At 32.6% G+C, this 18,768-nt stretch overlaps 1 protein-coding gene across 1 annotated transcript in view; it reads right to left on the reverse strand.

Moving 5' to 3' along the window:
* Positions 1-18,768, reverse strand: part of LOC108910559 (protein doublesex) — a 134,358-nt gene that overhangs the window by 84,766 nt on the left and 30,824 nt on the right. Inside the window, exon 3 of the mRNA XM_023454421.1 lies at positions 9,067-9,210. Within this exon, the coding sequence (XP_023310189.1) occupies positions 9,067-9,210 (144 nt within the window). The remainder of the gene's footprint in view (positions 1-9,066; positions 9,211-18,768) is intronic.

Genomic DNA, 18,768 nt, shown 5'->3' on the forward strand with positions numbered 1-18,768 from the left:
CTGGCGGATTTCTAAAAAAATATCAAAACGGGAAAAAGTCAGTGGCGTACAATTTTTTATTAAAAAGTTTGTGGCATTCTTGCACAAACGCCACTGGTGCAAGTAGAAATATTCGGATCGCCCCAAAATATGCCCTTACTTTATCCCTCCAATGCGTTTATCAAATTTCAAATCAATATCTTTAAAACTCTTTAAAATAAATAATAAAAAATGAAACATTTTAATATAAACACCGTGTATCTCGGAAACGAAGCATATTTCAACCTATATGAACTTTTTTCGCAAAATAACAAACACCTTGTATAAATAAAATTTTATATCAGCAAATTCAACTGATTTTACCGTTATATCTGATGTTACAAATGTTCAAATTTTTGTACACCGACGTGTAAACGCAGTTGAGTCCGGCGTATCCTATGAACTAACACAAATGCTGTCTTGCTTCACCATAACACAAAATGCTTCATAACATAAATATGCTTCACCATAAATTAAAACGATATCCATCAACTCGAGTTGCTATACACGTAAGCCTCTTTTAGACACTTGAAAAACTAATGTAAACACTATCGCAATTAGAGAGGCTACAGTAGCTCAGCGATGTAAGGGGTGAAAATATTGCAATTTTCTCGGAAACTATAAGGATGTTTTTGTACGATATGACTCCATTTTTTGTGACGTTTTTATTCTCAAATTTTGTTTGAATAAGTTGTGAATCACCCTGTATATACAGTTCGTTATGAAACACCGTGTAGATTTACCAATCCAGGGAAAAGTAATTATAAAAACTAGAAGGTGGAAACCCCGAAGGCAGCCTAGGGAACGTACACCGTAAACCGAACAAAGTAAACATAAAATAAATCATGTGCCACTTTATTGTTAATGCCGTGAAGATTTATTTTACGGTGCTTTCTAGCATACCTAAAAATATTCCAGATTTTATGTATTAAAGTGAAATATTATAACTATAAAATCTATTCGTTGCAATATTACTAAAAATACTAGAACGAGGTAATGAATTTTGCAAACGACTTATAGCTGAGAAATGTCAGGGAGCAGGATTATTATTAACCAGGTTTATAGCTGTGAGGTTGGATTGGAACCTTCGGAATAAAATCCTCAAGAAGTTTTCCGTTTTACGCTCGAATACCAACGCGTTGCTTTAGGTAACCGATGACAGCACAAATCTCTCAGCGCCTCCTAAAAGCGACCGAAATAGTTCTTCTAATAACCCCAGATGTATAGTCTTTCCGAAGTCAGTTGAAATATCCCTCTTATTTCTCCCTTTCGCAATTGTAATATGAATATTAATAGAATGCCTATAATAAATTAAAATTACCTAGATCACAAAATTCCGCATTGCTGCACTGCACTGATAAGACATTTGTCGACAACTGCATTTATGGGCGACCAGGCCTGTATATGGCTATAGCTAAATAAATATGGGAACAAGTTTTTCAAATAGTTCAGTGCCGAGTTGCTGCGTCAGCGACAGAACCTGGTACACACTGCCAATCTCTTAGTTCTTCCATTAAGATCGGAAAGACTTTAACAGATATGTTTGAGCACAACTCCCAGCTTTATAACCAAGTCTTGACCAAGCTAATATTGTCAACTTTTTCAGTGCTTATTAAACTCATAATAAATTAATAGTAGTATGACACAGCTCAGCCTGAGACTGCTTTTGTCCAGCGTTTCATTTTAAATACACGACTAGTTTCTTTTAATAAATGCTAAGGCTATACAGAGATCTACGATAACTATTATCACTAGGGTTAGAAATAGACAAAAACTGTGTTTGATATGCGCCTCATGTTTACTAAAAATAACCTGGTGGTTAATACTTCAAAACGTTGCTGTCGCTGATGACGAGCATTGTCCATACTTTTACATGAAATACATTTTTTCAAGTGAATTTAGTAATATAGAGAGAAATTTATAAAAATAAGTATTTATTAATGTGGATCATTTATATACAGTATGTCCACAGTTAAAGTGAAAAAGAGGGAACATATTTTTATTTTTCATTTTATGAGAAAAATGAATTCTTGATTAAAATTTTTGCTTGTCTTTAAAATGCGGTCGGCATGGAGAACGTTCATGTTGCATGTACAGGGTGATCATAAAATCGGTAAATATAAAAATTGTTAAAGAATAGCATGCCTTTGTTTTAAACAATACAGAAATATATTATTAATAAAAGTTGCTAAGAATTAAAATGTATATTATAATTTCAATTTGTGTATGAATCGGCCTACTTTGGTAACTCAGTAAAACAGTTTTATTGTTCACTTTACTAGAAAAGAGCATCCTTGATTATAATTTTTGCTTAACTTTAAAGATAATTTAAAGATATTTTGAAGACAAGCAAACATTTTAATCAAGAATGCCTTCTTCTCGTAAAATGAAAAAAAATGTTTGACTGTCCGTTTCTATCAAAGTAGGCTAATTCATACACAAATTGAAATTATAATATAAATTTATTATAATTCTAAGCAACTTTCCTCAGTAACAAATTTCCACATATATGTTAAAAACAAAGGCAGTTTATTCTTTAACGATTTTTATATTTACTGATTTTCTGATCAACCTGTACATGAACATAACTCCGATATAGTTAGAATGTCTGCACATAACTAAATATTGCTTATCACATTATAAGTAGAAATGTTGCATAAAGATGAATGATGTTATAGCACGGTCGACAAAAGTACCAGATTTAATGCCACTCCATTTTTCAAGCATATTTAATATCTACAACGTACAAACCTATATTGTATGAAATAATTTTGAAAATGATATCAATCCATGACTGTCCCTACCTAAAAAATGCTTTATATATGTTTTCTTTCTAAAAAAAGATGAAAAAATTATTTTCTGATTTCCTGGTATTTTTAAGACTTTAGATTAAATGTGCACTATAAATAACCGATGTGAGTAAACCCACTAAAAGTGCTGAGTGAATGCTGTTTTAAATTATTATTATTGGGTATATTTTCACTTGGTACACATCATTTCGACAATTTTACTCGTTTATAACGATATGCAAAGTGCTTTCGTTTTGGATGACTTCCACGCCCACAAAACGTTTTCCTTTCATCGGCAATTGCATTTTTTCGAAAAGGTAAAAATCTCACGGTGCCAAATCAGGAGACTACGGGGAGTGGTTGACAGTTCAATTATGATTTTTAGCCAAAACATCTGTCACAAGTGTCGATTGATGAGATGACGCATTATCAAACGCCAACTTGTAGACAAGTCCTTGGAATCGTAAAAGTCGACATTGTCTTTACTTTTGTCTTCTTATCTTATTTAATTTCACTATAACCATATGCGAGTAAAAATTAACTAGATAACAATTAAATTTGTATCATATTAGAGAAAACTTCAATCAATCAATTGTTTTATAATATCTAATACAATTAACTAAAAATTCATCAAATTTGCCTTTGTAGTTTCACTCGTAAAACTGCTACTCATATTAACAGAGTGAAAATTTTACTCAATCTGATGTGGACATTACTGAGTACGTGTGAGTGAAATTTCACGTATTTTTCCTACAGTATAAAGTTGTGGAAAGTATTAGTTATTTATTCTTTGTGCATATTGTATTACTCTGTTAGATAGCTGTGAAAAATAACGCAAATATCTTGCTACTTTTTTGTGACCTCTTTTAAAAGTAGATACACTTTAATAAATTACTACAATTTCGATTGGTACATTTCAACAATAATTTATAGACGTTATGAAATAGTAATTTTATTTAGAAAAATGAATAATCTGTACAAGTATCATGTTTTGCGTACTTTAATTTTTTATGTATATAAATAATTTATTACCAAATATGAAATTCAGTAGGTACATTAGGAGGTATTTATGCACGGGCGATTTTTGTGCCACCAAAATAACTGCGAAATATTCGCAATTTTTTTGAATTCAATTATGTGCACGCGTTGCTTTTTGGTAAATAACTTACGGGACCTCGAAGAAAAAAAAACAAATAGTTTTTATTCATTATAATCAAATATTACACTAACTTAACGAACTATAGCGACTATCTGCTAGTTATCTATAATTGGCTTATATTAATAGGTCAATTAACATAAAAATTTCAAGTTTGGTACATTGCGTGAGTGCTTCGAATTTCCGTTTATCCGTAGTTTGAGGGGTTATACGAGTAGACACGTGCAGAAAATTTAAATCGAATTAACATAATTAATACAGGAATTTACACCGATAATAATGTTATATTATTGCATACCTGGTTCACAAAAAATAATGACGTAAAACATTCCGGAGAAATTTAAATTTTTCTGCTTATTTTATTTTTAAATTAAAACAAAATTCGTTGCCAAAATCCCCAAGAACGCAAAGAAAAATACAAAATCAGAGTAAGTGGATAAGTATATGCATTGCGTACACCTTTTGACATGCTGAAAAGATAGGTTCAGTCACATCAGAACTAGAAAGTCGAAGATAAACTAAAGCCCAAAGATGTTAGACTGTGTTGGGCGCCAGGACACAAGGCATTGACGGATCCGAAATAGAATTCATTGACCCGGAGGTCGTCTGTGGCACATCTCCCAGTGTAGTCAGGGGGGCTTTATGCATACAAATTGAAACAGGATACAGAAAATATTAGGCTTCAAAGCTAGGGAAAAGCTATGCGGAGGAACTTATGGAGTGTTGCAGAAAAGAACGAATGAATTGCAGAGCTTGAATAAAATTCGGCTCAGGAAAGTGACGGGACTTATAACGGGGCACTGTCGCTTCAGGCAACATTTATACAAGTTAAGGCTTGTAGACAGTCTGCTGAGGGTGCGACTCGGCCGATGAAACTTGTCTGCATATCCTAGACGGGTGCCCTAGGAGTTGCACGCAGTAGAATGACGCTCCTGGGAGATCCCTTTCTGGAACCCAAGGAGCTAAGAGAAGTGTCGACAAGAAAGTTTTTGAACCTTGTAAAAAAGACAAAACTACTTGATGAATAACATGAACAGTGGGATGCACAATAGACCCGATAAAGCTCGCAGTGCTATGGGACTTGATTGTAACAAAAGCCGGAACTCGTGATAGATTATTTTTAGTTCTCGGAGGGATCGGTCTACCCAGTCGACAATAATTATTGAAAAGTTAAGGCTTTTCAAGTAGGTTTAGCGTCGCCATAAAGTCGTTGAGAAACTGGTGCCTCTTGTCACCGGGAGTAATAAATTTGCAAAGCTCGACCATCGCAGACCTTCGGAGAAGGCCTCATGAAATTTAGCACTTAGATCGTCGGGGCCATGTGTTAGGCATCTGGTATCGACTAACTGCGTCGGTTCAGCCCATGGTGAAGGAAAAAATCAATATTTCTAATAACGCGCGAAATACATTCGAAAGGAATTCTAAGATATTTAAATAAGTTGTTAGAATGTTGTGAGGAAAATAATAATAGATCAAATAGCTCGTTTTTAGACGGATTTTCCAAGCTATAAGAATAGATTAAATGACTAATCCGTCCTGTGTTGCTATATGGAGTCACAAGAGGAAGGTGTAGAGTTACTTGTAAGTTCTGTTTAGTCTCAAAATTATCCATACAATTGTAAATTCAGTCAATTATAGTCTGTTTGGAAATGAAAGAGAGTAATAAAACCCCGAGATAAGAACCGGCCATGGGCATGGTAATATTTTGTTTCAGGTAATTATCGGGTAACACTAATGCTAACAGGCAATGGGTGTACATTAGTATATTTTACTGGATACATCATAGGGCAGGAGCCAGTGTATTGTGACAGATCAATCCAGTCTTAGAGCTGAATATACGAAGACGTGCTAGTGCAGTAGAGTAAAATTCGACTTGTGTTTAGTGACTATTGTGCCAGTGGATATAATATTGTTTGGGTAAAATGTCGAGCTTATCAGATTACGTACCTGCTAAACGCGTGAAAAGATGTGCGCTGTCTCAGAATGAGAAGATTATTATATTAAATGTATTTAATGCATTGAAACACCAAAATCCTACCAACAGTGTTGACGACATCGTGGAAAAGTGTTCCAAAATGACAGGGATTGGAAAATCGACTATCTACAGACTTTTAAAGGAAACAAAAAATGAACAAGATACTGTAAATCCCCCAAAATCATCTACAGGGAGGTCAAAAGTCGTTATAGATGATTTCTTCAAAAATGTCATTCGCAGAAAAGTACACTCATTTTATTTTAAAAAAGAAATACCAACGCTAAACAAAATTTTAAGTGAACTTTCAGAGGACAACGATTTGCCAAAAATCAGTAGAAGCAAATTATGGGCCGTCTTACGAGAGTTGAATTTTTGCTGGGAAAAGCAGAACAGGAAGTCAGTTCTTATCGATAAAGATGAAATTATTTGTTGGCGAAGATCCTACTTAAGATCAATTAGAAAATTCCGTGACGAAGGGAGGAATATTTATTATCTAGACGAAACTTGGGTCAACGAGGGATATACTGTAACAAAAGTATGGCAAGATAAAAATGTAAAAAGTTTTCGACAAGCATTTTTGGATGGACTTTCAACAGGGTTCAAGGCACCTTCAGGTAAAGGGCGAAGATTAATAGTGACACATATAGGTAGTGCCAGTGGTTTTGTAGATGGCGGTTTACTTTTATTTGAATCTAAAAATACAGGTGACTATCACGAAGACATGAACGCAGATGTTTTCGAAGAGTATTTTACACAGATGTTGGATCTTATTCCTCCGGGGTCTGTAATTGTCATGGATAATGCCAGTTACCATTCACGGCAGACCGAGCGGACGCCTACGACTGCTTGGAGGAAAGCCGATATAATTCAATGGTTATCCGGAAAAAACATTTCTTTTGAAACAAATATGGTGAAAAAGGAACTTTTGACACTTGTCAATCTTAATAAAGATCAGAAAAAATATGTTATCGATGAAATGGCAACAAATCGCCAAATAACGGTACTACGGTTACCACCTTATCACTGTGAACTTAACCCAATCGAATTAGTCTGGGCGCAGGTAAAAGGAGATGTAGCGCGAAATAATACGACGTTTAAATTAAGTGACGTGAAAATTTTGTTAAAAAATTCCTTGGAACGAGTAACTGCAGATAACTGGCAAAGATGTATACATCATGTACAAAAAGAAGAGGAGAAAATGTGGGAACTCGATAATTTAATTGACGTTACTGTGGAACCTATCGTTATCAATCTAGGAGACGAAGATAATTCATCAGAATATTCAGAGGATGAATTTTAATATACCTACTTTTTTATTTTCTTTATTGTACATTTATACAACACTACATTTACTCACCATAATTTGAATTTTCAAAATACATATATTTTTGTGTGGAATAAAAGTCTATTCATTAAATTTAAATAAATATTTTGATAATAATATTGAATAATTTTATTTGAATTACTAAAAACCCTCTTAACCCGGTTATGATGCTTAAAGTAGCCTCATGTTTTGAAATGCTGTTTTTATATTGTTTACTTATAAGAGAAATGGACCGAGAAATTGAAGCGGCATAGACAAAGACGGATTGTCGGGGATTAAATTTTAGCTACCTGCTACAATTTAGTACAATCCGGTCACACAAAGTTTTTTTAAAAGTACACCGATAATACATAATATAAAAATATTGAATATAAGCACCAGTACTACATTTATTTACGATTTGCATACATAATAAGCTTTTATTACTCTCTTTCATTTCTAAACAGACTATAGGTATTAATAGGGTATAGTTAAGCCATTTCAACCCCCGATATTCAGAGAGCCCACCAATAAGATAAGAACAGAAACTTCTGGACCCAAGAAATGGGCGTGTCGAAGCGAGGTGTCGAATTCAGGAGAGATCTCTGAAAAAAAGGCAGTTTCCTCCTTGTATTCCACACTGGACAGTTTTCTTAATTTTAGAGTCTCGGGTTTCTTGTTCTTCCAACTTAAGTGTCACCCTATACAACCGACCACTCGATCACATTCTACACGAGCGAGTAAGTGTTTTGAATTCATTCTCTGAACGTACAATGATTCTAAGTTCCCACGTATTAATCAAAGTGTAGATGATAATTATAAACACCCCTTCGAGAAGTAAATGGTAAACTCTTTTGCAATCTAATATCGTTATGGTTGATACTGGTCGTAACGGGAGATAGATGAATAAAGAAATAACCCCTCAGGTTACATGATTATAACCTACCACTAGCAGAAGAAGTATAAGAATAAGAAGAAAACCTATGGAACTGCGAAAATATAGAAACATGAAATTATTTTTTAATTTTTAGGGTACTTGTTTTCTTATCAAAATCGGTTAGTCTGTTAATATTTCAAATGCCAAAAAACTAAGCAATATGAGAATTTAGATGTTACAGCTTCCTCTGCATTAAATAGATACCTTAGGTAAGTGTACCAAGTAATGTGTATACACTTCATACACTCTTCCATAAGCTTGCTCACTTATCTATCGTCTTATAAAATTAAGTTTAGTATTAGAACGATATCTGTCGCCATAAAACCAAAGAAAGCAGTAAACCAAAAACAAATTTCTATGGCCAATAAATTGCTAAGTATCTAGTAGGAGGAATATTTTCAGTTAATACTTGTGAATTGGGTATTGTGGAATGGTTAATGGGGGCCACTTTGAACATTTGCTGTAATAAAATAAAAAGTAATACTATGTTATTGTTTTCATATAATGCCTCAATTTTTTGACAACTATGACAAAAAGTAGGTATAACCTTAATTGCTGAATTCGTCCTATTAAAAATGTCGGTAATGTTATAGGTCTGTCAAACATGACTCAAAAAAATAGAAAATATTGTAGAAAAGTAACAATTTCTGTTTACTAATTGACCAGATTCAGCGATTTTTTAAAATTTCAACTGGAACTGGATATGGCAAGAATAATGCAACACTCTATTTTTACTTTAATAGGTGTTCTATGTTTATAATATAATCTTTTAATTTTTTCTCGATATGGTGTAGAGCCCTTAAAATAATAATATTTCAAAAGCAAGTTAATATCATTTTTCTCAGTGGTAAAGGCAAAATACTTAAACAAAACCAAAGACACACCCACCTTCCTCAATTTGTCTCCAGGCTTCCTCCTGATTTTCTTTGGCATACTTTAGAATCACATCCACTAACGATATCATCTTCCAGGGCAACTGAAACTTGTCCTTTAACCTCTGACACAACTCGAGAAGTATTTCTGCTGCTCGACCTGCCGGCAAAAAAACTGACGTTAGGACTTGATTTCTTACAGTTTGGCAGACTTTAATCACATCCAGGGGTCTACTTGGGGGCTAAAAAATTGCAGCTCCTATGATGGTGGTGACTAAAAGTGAGTTCAGAAGAAAAAACAATGTACAGAAAGGAAAAATACAGGGTGTTCCATTTGATAGGGATTCTTCTATAGTTCTAATATTATTATAAAATACATAGTGTTACAAAACAAAGTTGCACCGAATTCAGGACAAACATATACTGGGTCTAAAAAGTGCCATTCTGCCATTCCTGCATCCTCGAAAATATCAAGTATATCTGAATTTTAATATATTTTTTTTATATATATACTGGGTGTGCCAGATAAAATCGAACACCCCGATAACACTTTAGGATTGACTCCTATAAAGAAAGTTCCATATAGAAGTTGTAGGATATCAAAGAACCAATATTCTGTTGACCTTGGGCTTAACCTTGACTTTAAGTTTCAAGGTCACATCAAATTCAACTTAATATTATTATATATGAAATATTAAATGGAATACCTTATTTATAATGCCAGCGATTGATAAAGTGCACAAATTTTTCGTCCAAAAGTGGAGTCAGAAATTTTTTCTTCGTTGCAGGTCATTTGGAGTTCAAATCAAGTTAATATCAAGGCAATCGATACAGCTCCAAATTCTGTGTCGGAATCCAGGATCAAAGAATTTTTTATGATATCCTCGAAGGTCAATTGAAGGTCAAACTCACTTTTCATAAAACAATCATGGATATTCTAATAGATTTATTTAGCTGAACAGTTAATATGATCTTGACAACAAAATTGAAATTGAACAGGCTGTTAGATTAAGAATAATTAAAATTTGATGATAGGGACATTCTGGAGACTGATATCTGATCAGCTGCTGGGTCAAATCCAAGGTCACCAACTAATTTATCGTTCCAAAAAGTACACCTTTTTTGTTTAAATCGTTTTTTGTCAACTTATTCAGAAAAAATTGATATTGACCTCTTTGAATTGAATCTTTCCTCTACCCCATATTCGGAAGTAAAAATAGTGTTTCATTTAATATTTTCAAGTTGACCTTTGATCTTGAAAATTAAGGTCAAGGTCACACCAAAGGTCACCAGCATATTGTTGTCTCGATACTCCACACTTCTATCTGAAACATTTTTTGATAAACTCAATCCTGAAAAATCATCGACTTTTAAAATGTGTCATGTCAAATTTGGTTTAAATAGCCTTCTTCATTTAGAAGATATTTAAAAAATTCGGATTTTAACGCCCTATATTTCGAAAATGAAGCGACTCTGGAAAAAAATGTATACTTGATTTTTTTCTTATTTTTTTAATGAGGAATATCTCCTTAAAGTTTGTCGACTAATCCTGAAACACCCTGTACAATAAAAAAATATATTTAACAATTCGCAAGAAAATCAACTTTGAAATTCGGACCCAATTTTAACGTTTTATTTTTTAAAAGGTATTTAGGAAAAATACTTCTTAGTAATTATTTCTACATCTCTAACAAGTCAATATAGAACAGATAATTACATATACATAATTATGCCGTGTTCAAAGGAAGGTTAAAACAAAGCATATGTACAACAGCAAAACACAGTTCCTTTATCAAGTGCATTGTTTGATATTCCATATGAGCAGGAAAATGGAAAAGGCTAACAGAAAACTGCAAGTCGAGCTATTTATGGCGTGATATGATGATGTTAATATTTGTTTTAAAATTTCCTTTTGGTAAGTAAGGTTGGAAAGGTAAAGTTAGTACATTGTGACATCATTGACATTATTTTTCACAATATCATACATTTTTTCGTGAATGTTCACATTTTTCTCAACAACTTTCATTAAAAAACTTTTTCGATATATCTGCCAGTTCAAAAGATATAAAATATTGAGAAAAACACGGGTTGAATCAAGTCTGTTACTGATTTTATCAGCGTTGCCCTATTGTTTCCAAAAGGTCCTACAGCTAATTTCGATTATTTCCGAACTTCCCCAAAAATCAGAAATAAAACATGTCAGTGATGAACATAAACGTTGAAAGTATCTTGTTTTTCACGGTAACATTGAGAAAACGAATACACACTTGATCTGCTAGTGTTTAATTTCTTTATACATACTGTCTTTCGAGGGAGAAGATATACCGAAAATTTTTTTAAATAAAAGTTGCTGAGAAGAAGGAGGACTTTCCGATGATACAAAAAACTTGTGAGGATTATCAAAAAAATAATTTCGATGACGTTACAACTTGTAGAGAGGTAAATTTACGATGATCTAATTTTAAATCAAATATTTGTGTAGATTCCTGCCTGCGGTTTCGTGTTTGCTCTTTCCGTTTTCCTGTAATGTCGTCAATTCTAACCATGTATTCGTAAAGACATAAAATCGAAGAAGAACAAAATTACTCGGCCTTTTAAAAAATAAACAAATTACCCTTTAACTCCCGTTAATTCGGCGCTCTACTTTGCTTCGAACGTTGAAGCGAAACAGCTGATTTCCCCAGTCATCTTAAATTTTGCAATTGATTTTAGAATGAAAGTGCAGTGATCATCATTTTATTAACAAAATGCTGTGGACGAGTGAGTGTTTTTTTAGCCGTACTGTCATTTTAAATAGGAAGGTACCATACTACTCTTTGCAAAGCAATAAGTCGCACAATAAGGTATACGTACTATAAACTGAATAATTAATTTGAAAATAATACTAAAAACTCATATTCAAATAAAAAACATAGTGAAAACGTGCATTATAAATTCTAAATTGGAATTACCTTAATATTCGAAATTAATTATTATTCTTATACACTTGTTTTTATTAACAAATATACAGGGTGTTTCTAAAATAGGATTCCAAACTTCTGCTGCTTTTATAACTCATTAAAATAAGCCAAAAAGTTCCTATTAACATGTGCCCTAAAACGCACTCTTAGGAAGTTATATGCCCTTAAAAGGGCTCCAACGAAACGGTTTTTTTTCTACTTAAATTTTTCACTCACCACTTTTACTAATTAAACACTGTAAAGCTCAATTGACAGTTTACCAATAACTTAAATTGTTAAGCGTTGTGGCAACGTCAGTCTTTTATTTGCCATGGAAAAAAGATTTTTGTAATTTTCAAACTCAATTTACTCGAAAACCATTGGAAATATCGATTTGGACAAAGATAATATTTTTAACGTAAAATTGTTAAGATTTTATAAATCTGTAGAGAAAATTGTAAAAAACTTGAAATAAAAAAAATTATGGGCCGAAAACCCCCTTCACCAACCTAAATGGGACGCATATCATTTGCATGTCGAAAAACGGAGTAGCCCATGTTATTTAACGTAAAAAGTTATGTAAGACCCATAAATTTTTTTCTATTTATTTGCGACCGTTTTGTCAATAACATAAAAAAAACAGTTTTGTTTGAGCCCTTTTAAGGGCATATAACTTCCTAAGGGTGCGTAGGGTGCGTTTTAGGGCACATACTAATAGGAACTTTTTGGCTTATTTTAATGATTTATAGACGCAGCAGAAGTTTGGAACCCTATTTTAGAAACGCCCTGTATAGTACCTGTTAATATTTAAAATTTAAAAAAATACTTATTCATTCATGTGTAAAGCTCGGGGTTTGTATCGGTTAGTCATAGGCGTGTTCGTCGTATACAAATAAATAAACAGGTAGGTGTAAATAAAAATAAATAAATTTGCGTTTTTTACCCCTTGGTGTGTTCTACATTATTAAAACATATATACACGAAATAAACGAGAAGCCAATAACTGCCGTTATTACATGTTTCGTACGGTGCGCTGTAGCGAAAGGCCGACGCAAAGGCTATGATCATCCGACCGAGTACCTAGCTCTATTCATGTGTATATGTAAAAAGGTCTCTTTTTGTGGTTCACTATTAAAAACATAGAAAAAGCGTGATTAGTCACCGAATACGGTCATGATTCACTCTCGATAAACCTTTGTAGACAGCGGTCAAGAACAAGAATAATTATTCGAAAAAGTTTTTTTCAGAGTAAATATGCATTTTTAATAGCGTATTCGTATTCTACTCATTTTTTCCTATTTTCCCTTAAAATAAATGACATTACAACTAAATCGCCCTGTATATAAAGAGTCGGCACTCGTGAATTAATAGGTTTCCAATTGCTAAGTAGGCTCGACTAATTATTATAAAAATGCCCTAATATCGTGCTGTCATTACGTCGATAATTAAGTATGACGTAGTCTGTCCAGGCGGATATATAATTAACTTTGATGTAGAGATTGTAACTAGTTAAATTATTGGCATGAATCCAAGAGCACAAATGCATTTTATTAAGTAAATATTAACTGTATATTTCCAACTGATGTTGTCTTTTAACGATTTACGCTGAAAAATACATAAAATAATAAATTAATTGATATTGCAGTCACTTAAATTTCAATGGTAATAAAATAATTAATATAGACAAGTATGAATGGACAACAATGCAGAAATCCGAGTAAATATTTGTCAAAGCTTCTATACGAGGTGTTAAAATTATTTGCCATTTAGTGCCATTTAATAAGGCAACAAATATCTTCTCCTTATTAATGCGTGACATAACAGTTTAATAGGCAATGAGTTAAAGAAGTCCAAATATTAACCCTTGTGGTACGTCTATTTAATAATTCACAATAAATGTGGAACTATAGATCAGAAGCGTTTCTAACAGTTGACGCATTTTAATAGATTTTATGTACAGTCTATGTGATGGAGAAAGTAGAGTTAAAATTGGATCTCTTTGAAAGTGGCGTTGCTTTCATTTTGTACATCGTTTGTTACACCTACTCGAGCGCATTTATACGAAAAATTGTCGCCACGTGGCAAATCCTTTGCGTTAAATTGAGACGAGATATTTAAAATATTTCGCTATGCTAAATATACAGAAAAATCTTTTATTTGCAAATTTGAATGTAATATAACCTACATAGCATTGCCAATATACTTAAGCAAAGTTTATGTTGATTTTGTATAATTCTTTAATAAATATTTGTCTGACAAATTTAATTTCTAATAGTATTTAACTCTCCGAAATTAATTTTTCAAATGTTTAGGGTTTTCTTTAATATCAATATAAGGTTAAAATTATTATTACTTAATTTTAATTAAAATTAATAACTATTTTTTTACTAGTATCCGTTACAGTGCGTTAGAGATTTAATTTGCAGTATGAAACAAAAAATTTAAAAAATAATTTTCTCGACGCATAATTTTGCAAACTTGTAATTCGTGCGTTGAAGACACATCTACAACTGTTTGTAAAAAAAACAAGCATTTCATTTAAAAATATTAAGATACCTTTTTGCTGTAGAATAAACCTCAATGTAAAAAAATATATTCATTTTGAGAAATATTCAGTGGCGTAGAAATTATATTAAAAATAGGGATTATCAGAGCCCCTTATGGACGCCTATGATTGATCTATGTTCACAATAATTTATAAAAGCGTACACTTCATACTAAATATAAAATAAATGGTTTTCATAGTTTAAGAAAAATTAAATAAAAACCCAAAAAAAAATATTTTTTCAAGAGCTTATTACTCTAAAAGCATTTGAATCAAAATGACATTATTTTGATGAGATCTATCACGGTTAAAGTCCTAATCAGGAAAAGTGAATCACCCTGTATATGAACGGGAATATTGTTATTTAAATATTCCTAATATTATTTATCTAAAATCTTGTTGGAAACCTAGATTTTATATTCAAATTTTAATATTTATACAAAAAAAATTGGACATATTTATATTCAGTGATTAGGTCAAAATTTCTTCACTGCAGTTTATGTTCTACAAAAATTTGCCTGATAACGTTGCCAATTTAAATAAATTAAAATCATGTTAACGTCCGTTCGAAGTTTAAGGTCGATCGCGCTTAGCAACATTGTAGCAAATGTAAAGGGAATAAAGTTTTAATAATCCGTTACCATGGCTGATACTGGATGATCAAAAAGTGAGTGCCAGATGCGAAGACTTTCTGTTGACAAATATGGACATTCTTCAACTTTCTTTCGTGCTATTTTTGGGCTGCAAAACCTGATAACGGTAATATAAGCAAAGTTTAATTCGCGGCTATGGCAATACATTATTGAATGGGTATCAGATACACTGATATTATATTAGTTTTATTGCCTGGTAAAGTATATTCGTAGATTTAAGGAAAGGACAAAATATGGTTGTTGTCCATATAGGCTATATATGTATTTTTAATTTTTTAACTGCATTGTTGGAATTGTCCTTAAAATAAATTTTTCATAAAACGTATTTTGCTTATCAAAAAAAAATTAATTTGCGTCATGAAAAATGGAGTTAATATCGTAAATTTTTTGTGAAATCATTAGTTCCCGAGACAAAAATTATTATTTTAAATCATTTTCGAATTGTCCTTTTGTCCAAAATTGTGTTTGTAATTTTTTTGGAAAAGTTCTGAATCACCCTGTATACTTATACTTATCATATACTCGAGAACTTTGAAAACGAACCGCAAATAGGTGCGATTTACACTGATTTTCAAATGTTTTATTGAAACTACTTACTTCTTATTTACCAAATAGAACATTTTTAATAAAATATAATGGTTTCGATTCAAATGAATATAAAGTCTATTCGGTGTTTCCCAAGGCTCAAGCTTGGGACCGCTACCATCTCTTTATTTTATTAATGATCTGCCAAATATCCCTTCATCTTTTCAATTTTATATGTATCTGTCTATTTCTTCTTCTAAAGGGATGGCCAGAAGTACGGAATAAAATTCATATCTTTTGAATGAGTTAATTTTTTTTAAAACGCCGAAACACGTTAACTGATTTTGATTTTTTCCCATCTTTCGGTTATATATTAATTAATTTTACTTCAACCCCCTAACCCCCAGCTACCCCTACTTTTTTTTCAAATGGAAACATAAGGCACTAGGGGGCTCGTTGAAAAGCTTATAGAAAACTGAATCCAGCCATACCAAATAAACAAGTTTTATTTTTTCAATAGCAAGGTTTTTAGAGTTGTATAAAACACCTACTTAACAAGTGAAATAAAATTTAATTATCTTCAGTATTACCCTCCATGAATTTGCACAGAATAAAATAAAGAATTTGAAACTGTACCTATCACTGCTAACGCAAAAAAGATATATTTTTTATGTTGCGTTTTTTTGGTACACCTACTTGCCAGACTTTCTGGTTAATTTTTCGCTTTAGTTGTAAATTGGAGTTTGAAACGTTACTATTGTGTCAAAATCAAGTTATTTACTGAATTGCAATGGTATTGTCGGAAAGGCAACGCATCGAAATCTTGATATTGCTTGGATGTGGAGACAAAATAAGAAGTCAGGCTAAAGTGCGGGATTTATTTAATGTGAAATATCCCGAAAACCAAATCTCGCAAGGGACAGTTAGTAAAATATTTCACAAATTTGAGGAACACGGTACAGTACAGACTTTGCCCAAAACTGGACTGGCTCGTGCTTTGAATGAAGAAAAGAAATTAGACATTGCATTAGAACTTGTTGAAAGTTCTCATACTTCAACTGTTTCATTGGCCCGCAATCACGATGCTTCTCTAACTGCAATTCTAATGTTTCTGAAACAAGAGAAATACCACCCCTATAAGGTATATCTTGTCCAAGAGATTTTGGAAGACGATGATAAGCGATTACAATTTTGTGAAGAAATGATGAGACGGTGTGACGACAATAATGGTTTTCAACGAGACGTACTTCGGATGAAGCTACGTTTTATTTAAATGGAGTGGTTAACACGCATAAATATCGCACACTGGACATGAGAATCACATACGCAGCATCCACAGAAAGTTAATGTATGGGCAGGTATCATCAACAACAGAATCTTGGGCCCATTATTTTTTGAAGAAAATCTTACTGACGCACTGCCTTAGCTGTGATTTTCCCTCATGAAATTGATCCAGATATACGGAATGAAAGAATTTGGTTCCAACAAGATAGCGCTCCCCCACATTTTGGTATTGATGTTCGAAGATACTTGGATTAAATCGCTGGATTGGTAGACGGGGTACAGTTGAATGGCCGCCAAGATCCCCCGACTTAACACCCCTGGATTATTTTCTTTGGGGATATTTGAAAGAAAGAGTCTATCAGGACAGACCGGATAATATTGAGAATTTAAAGAACAAGATTAGGGCGGAGATGCATAATTTACCAGCTGAAGTCATTCAGAATGCTGTGGACAGCTTTTACTATCGTCTTGGAGAATGCCAATTAGTGAATGGAGGACATTTTCAGCATTTGCGGCATTGAGTTTATTTTTGTAAATTATATAGTTGTTTCAATTTCTAAATGAAAAAAAACTTTCTATTGAAAAAATAAAACTTGTTTATTTGGTATGGCTGGATTCGGTTTTCTATAAGCTTTTCAAAGAGCCCCCTCATGACTTATGTTTCCATTTGAAAAAAAAAGTAGGGGTAGCTGGGGGTTAGGGGGTTGAAGAAAAATTAATTATTATATAACCGAAAGATGGGAAAAACTCAAAATCAGTTCGGCGTTTTAAACTCATTCAAAAGATATGAATTTTATCCCGTACTTCTGGCCATCCCTGTATATTAATCTCTTTTGACAATTTCCTTGTTATAATCTTAAATATACATCTCCCAAGATCATTCCAAATTAAAGATACTTCCATTTTTCCAAAATACATCGACTAAGAGCTCTCTGTATATGTTCCAAAATTCTCTTCATTAATCTGTCACTCGCCAAATGTCAAACGGTTTCCTTGGCACGGAAAATCGCGACGTCTATAAATTGCATTTTATTTTTGAATGAGCTGGAAGCGATGACTTCAAAACTGCATTCCCAACGGTAATCGCATTATTAACATGACCTTGCACTTGCGATAGAGACACACGTGCTGAATTTGTTACTATGTTGATTATCAGCTGTTTTATTTCGGTGCGTTTTCTAAGATACTTGCGGAGTGATTATTTTATAAATAGAGTTTCGCTTGTGCTTCTTGAATTAATAATTAATGGTTTGGATGTTCCGAATAGGGCATGTCGGAATGGACGGTGATGAAATAGTTATGCAAATGAAGAAAATGCCAGTTTAAATTTCTTGCATTCCCGTTCTTAGTCTAGAATTATAAGAAAACTTAGTATGTACAGGGTGACTGACATACGTTAAATATTAAACATTATCACATTACTTATTACCTTCAATGGGACATATAGAGGAGAACGGTATCAGCCATTACTGTGCGTGCATGTTGTGAATGTGTGATTGTGCATTATTACTTTTGCCACGAGATTTATTTGACAGTAAATACATAAAGTATTAACAAAGAACTAATAAACGAGGAAATATTTTAATACATTTTAAACTTTTAAATTATTTGTTAGCACTAAATAACGTTTTCACTAACATAAATACTTTATTGACTCCAAAGGAATTTTTTATTCTCAAAATTCAAATAAATGATTTTTTGCAAGCTCAGTTAATTTGTCACCTTTACTGAATTTGTTGAGACATTTATAAATGACGTTTACAAATTAACGA

The sequence above is a fragment of the Anoplophora glabripennis genome, unplaced genomic scaffold (genome assembly GCF_000390285.2).
Source record: "Anoplophora glabripennis isolate ALB-LARVAE unplaced genomic scaffold, Agla_2.0 scaffold319, whole genome shotgun sequence".
Lineage (NCBI taxonomy): Eukaryota > Metazoa > Arthropoda > Insecta > Coleoptera > Cerambycidae > Anoplophora > Anoplophora glabripennis.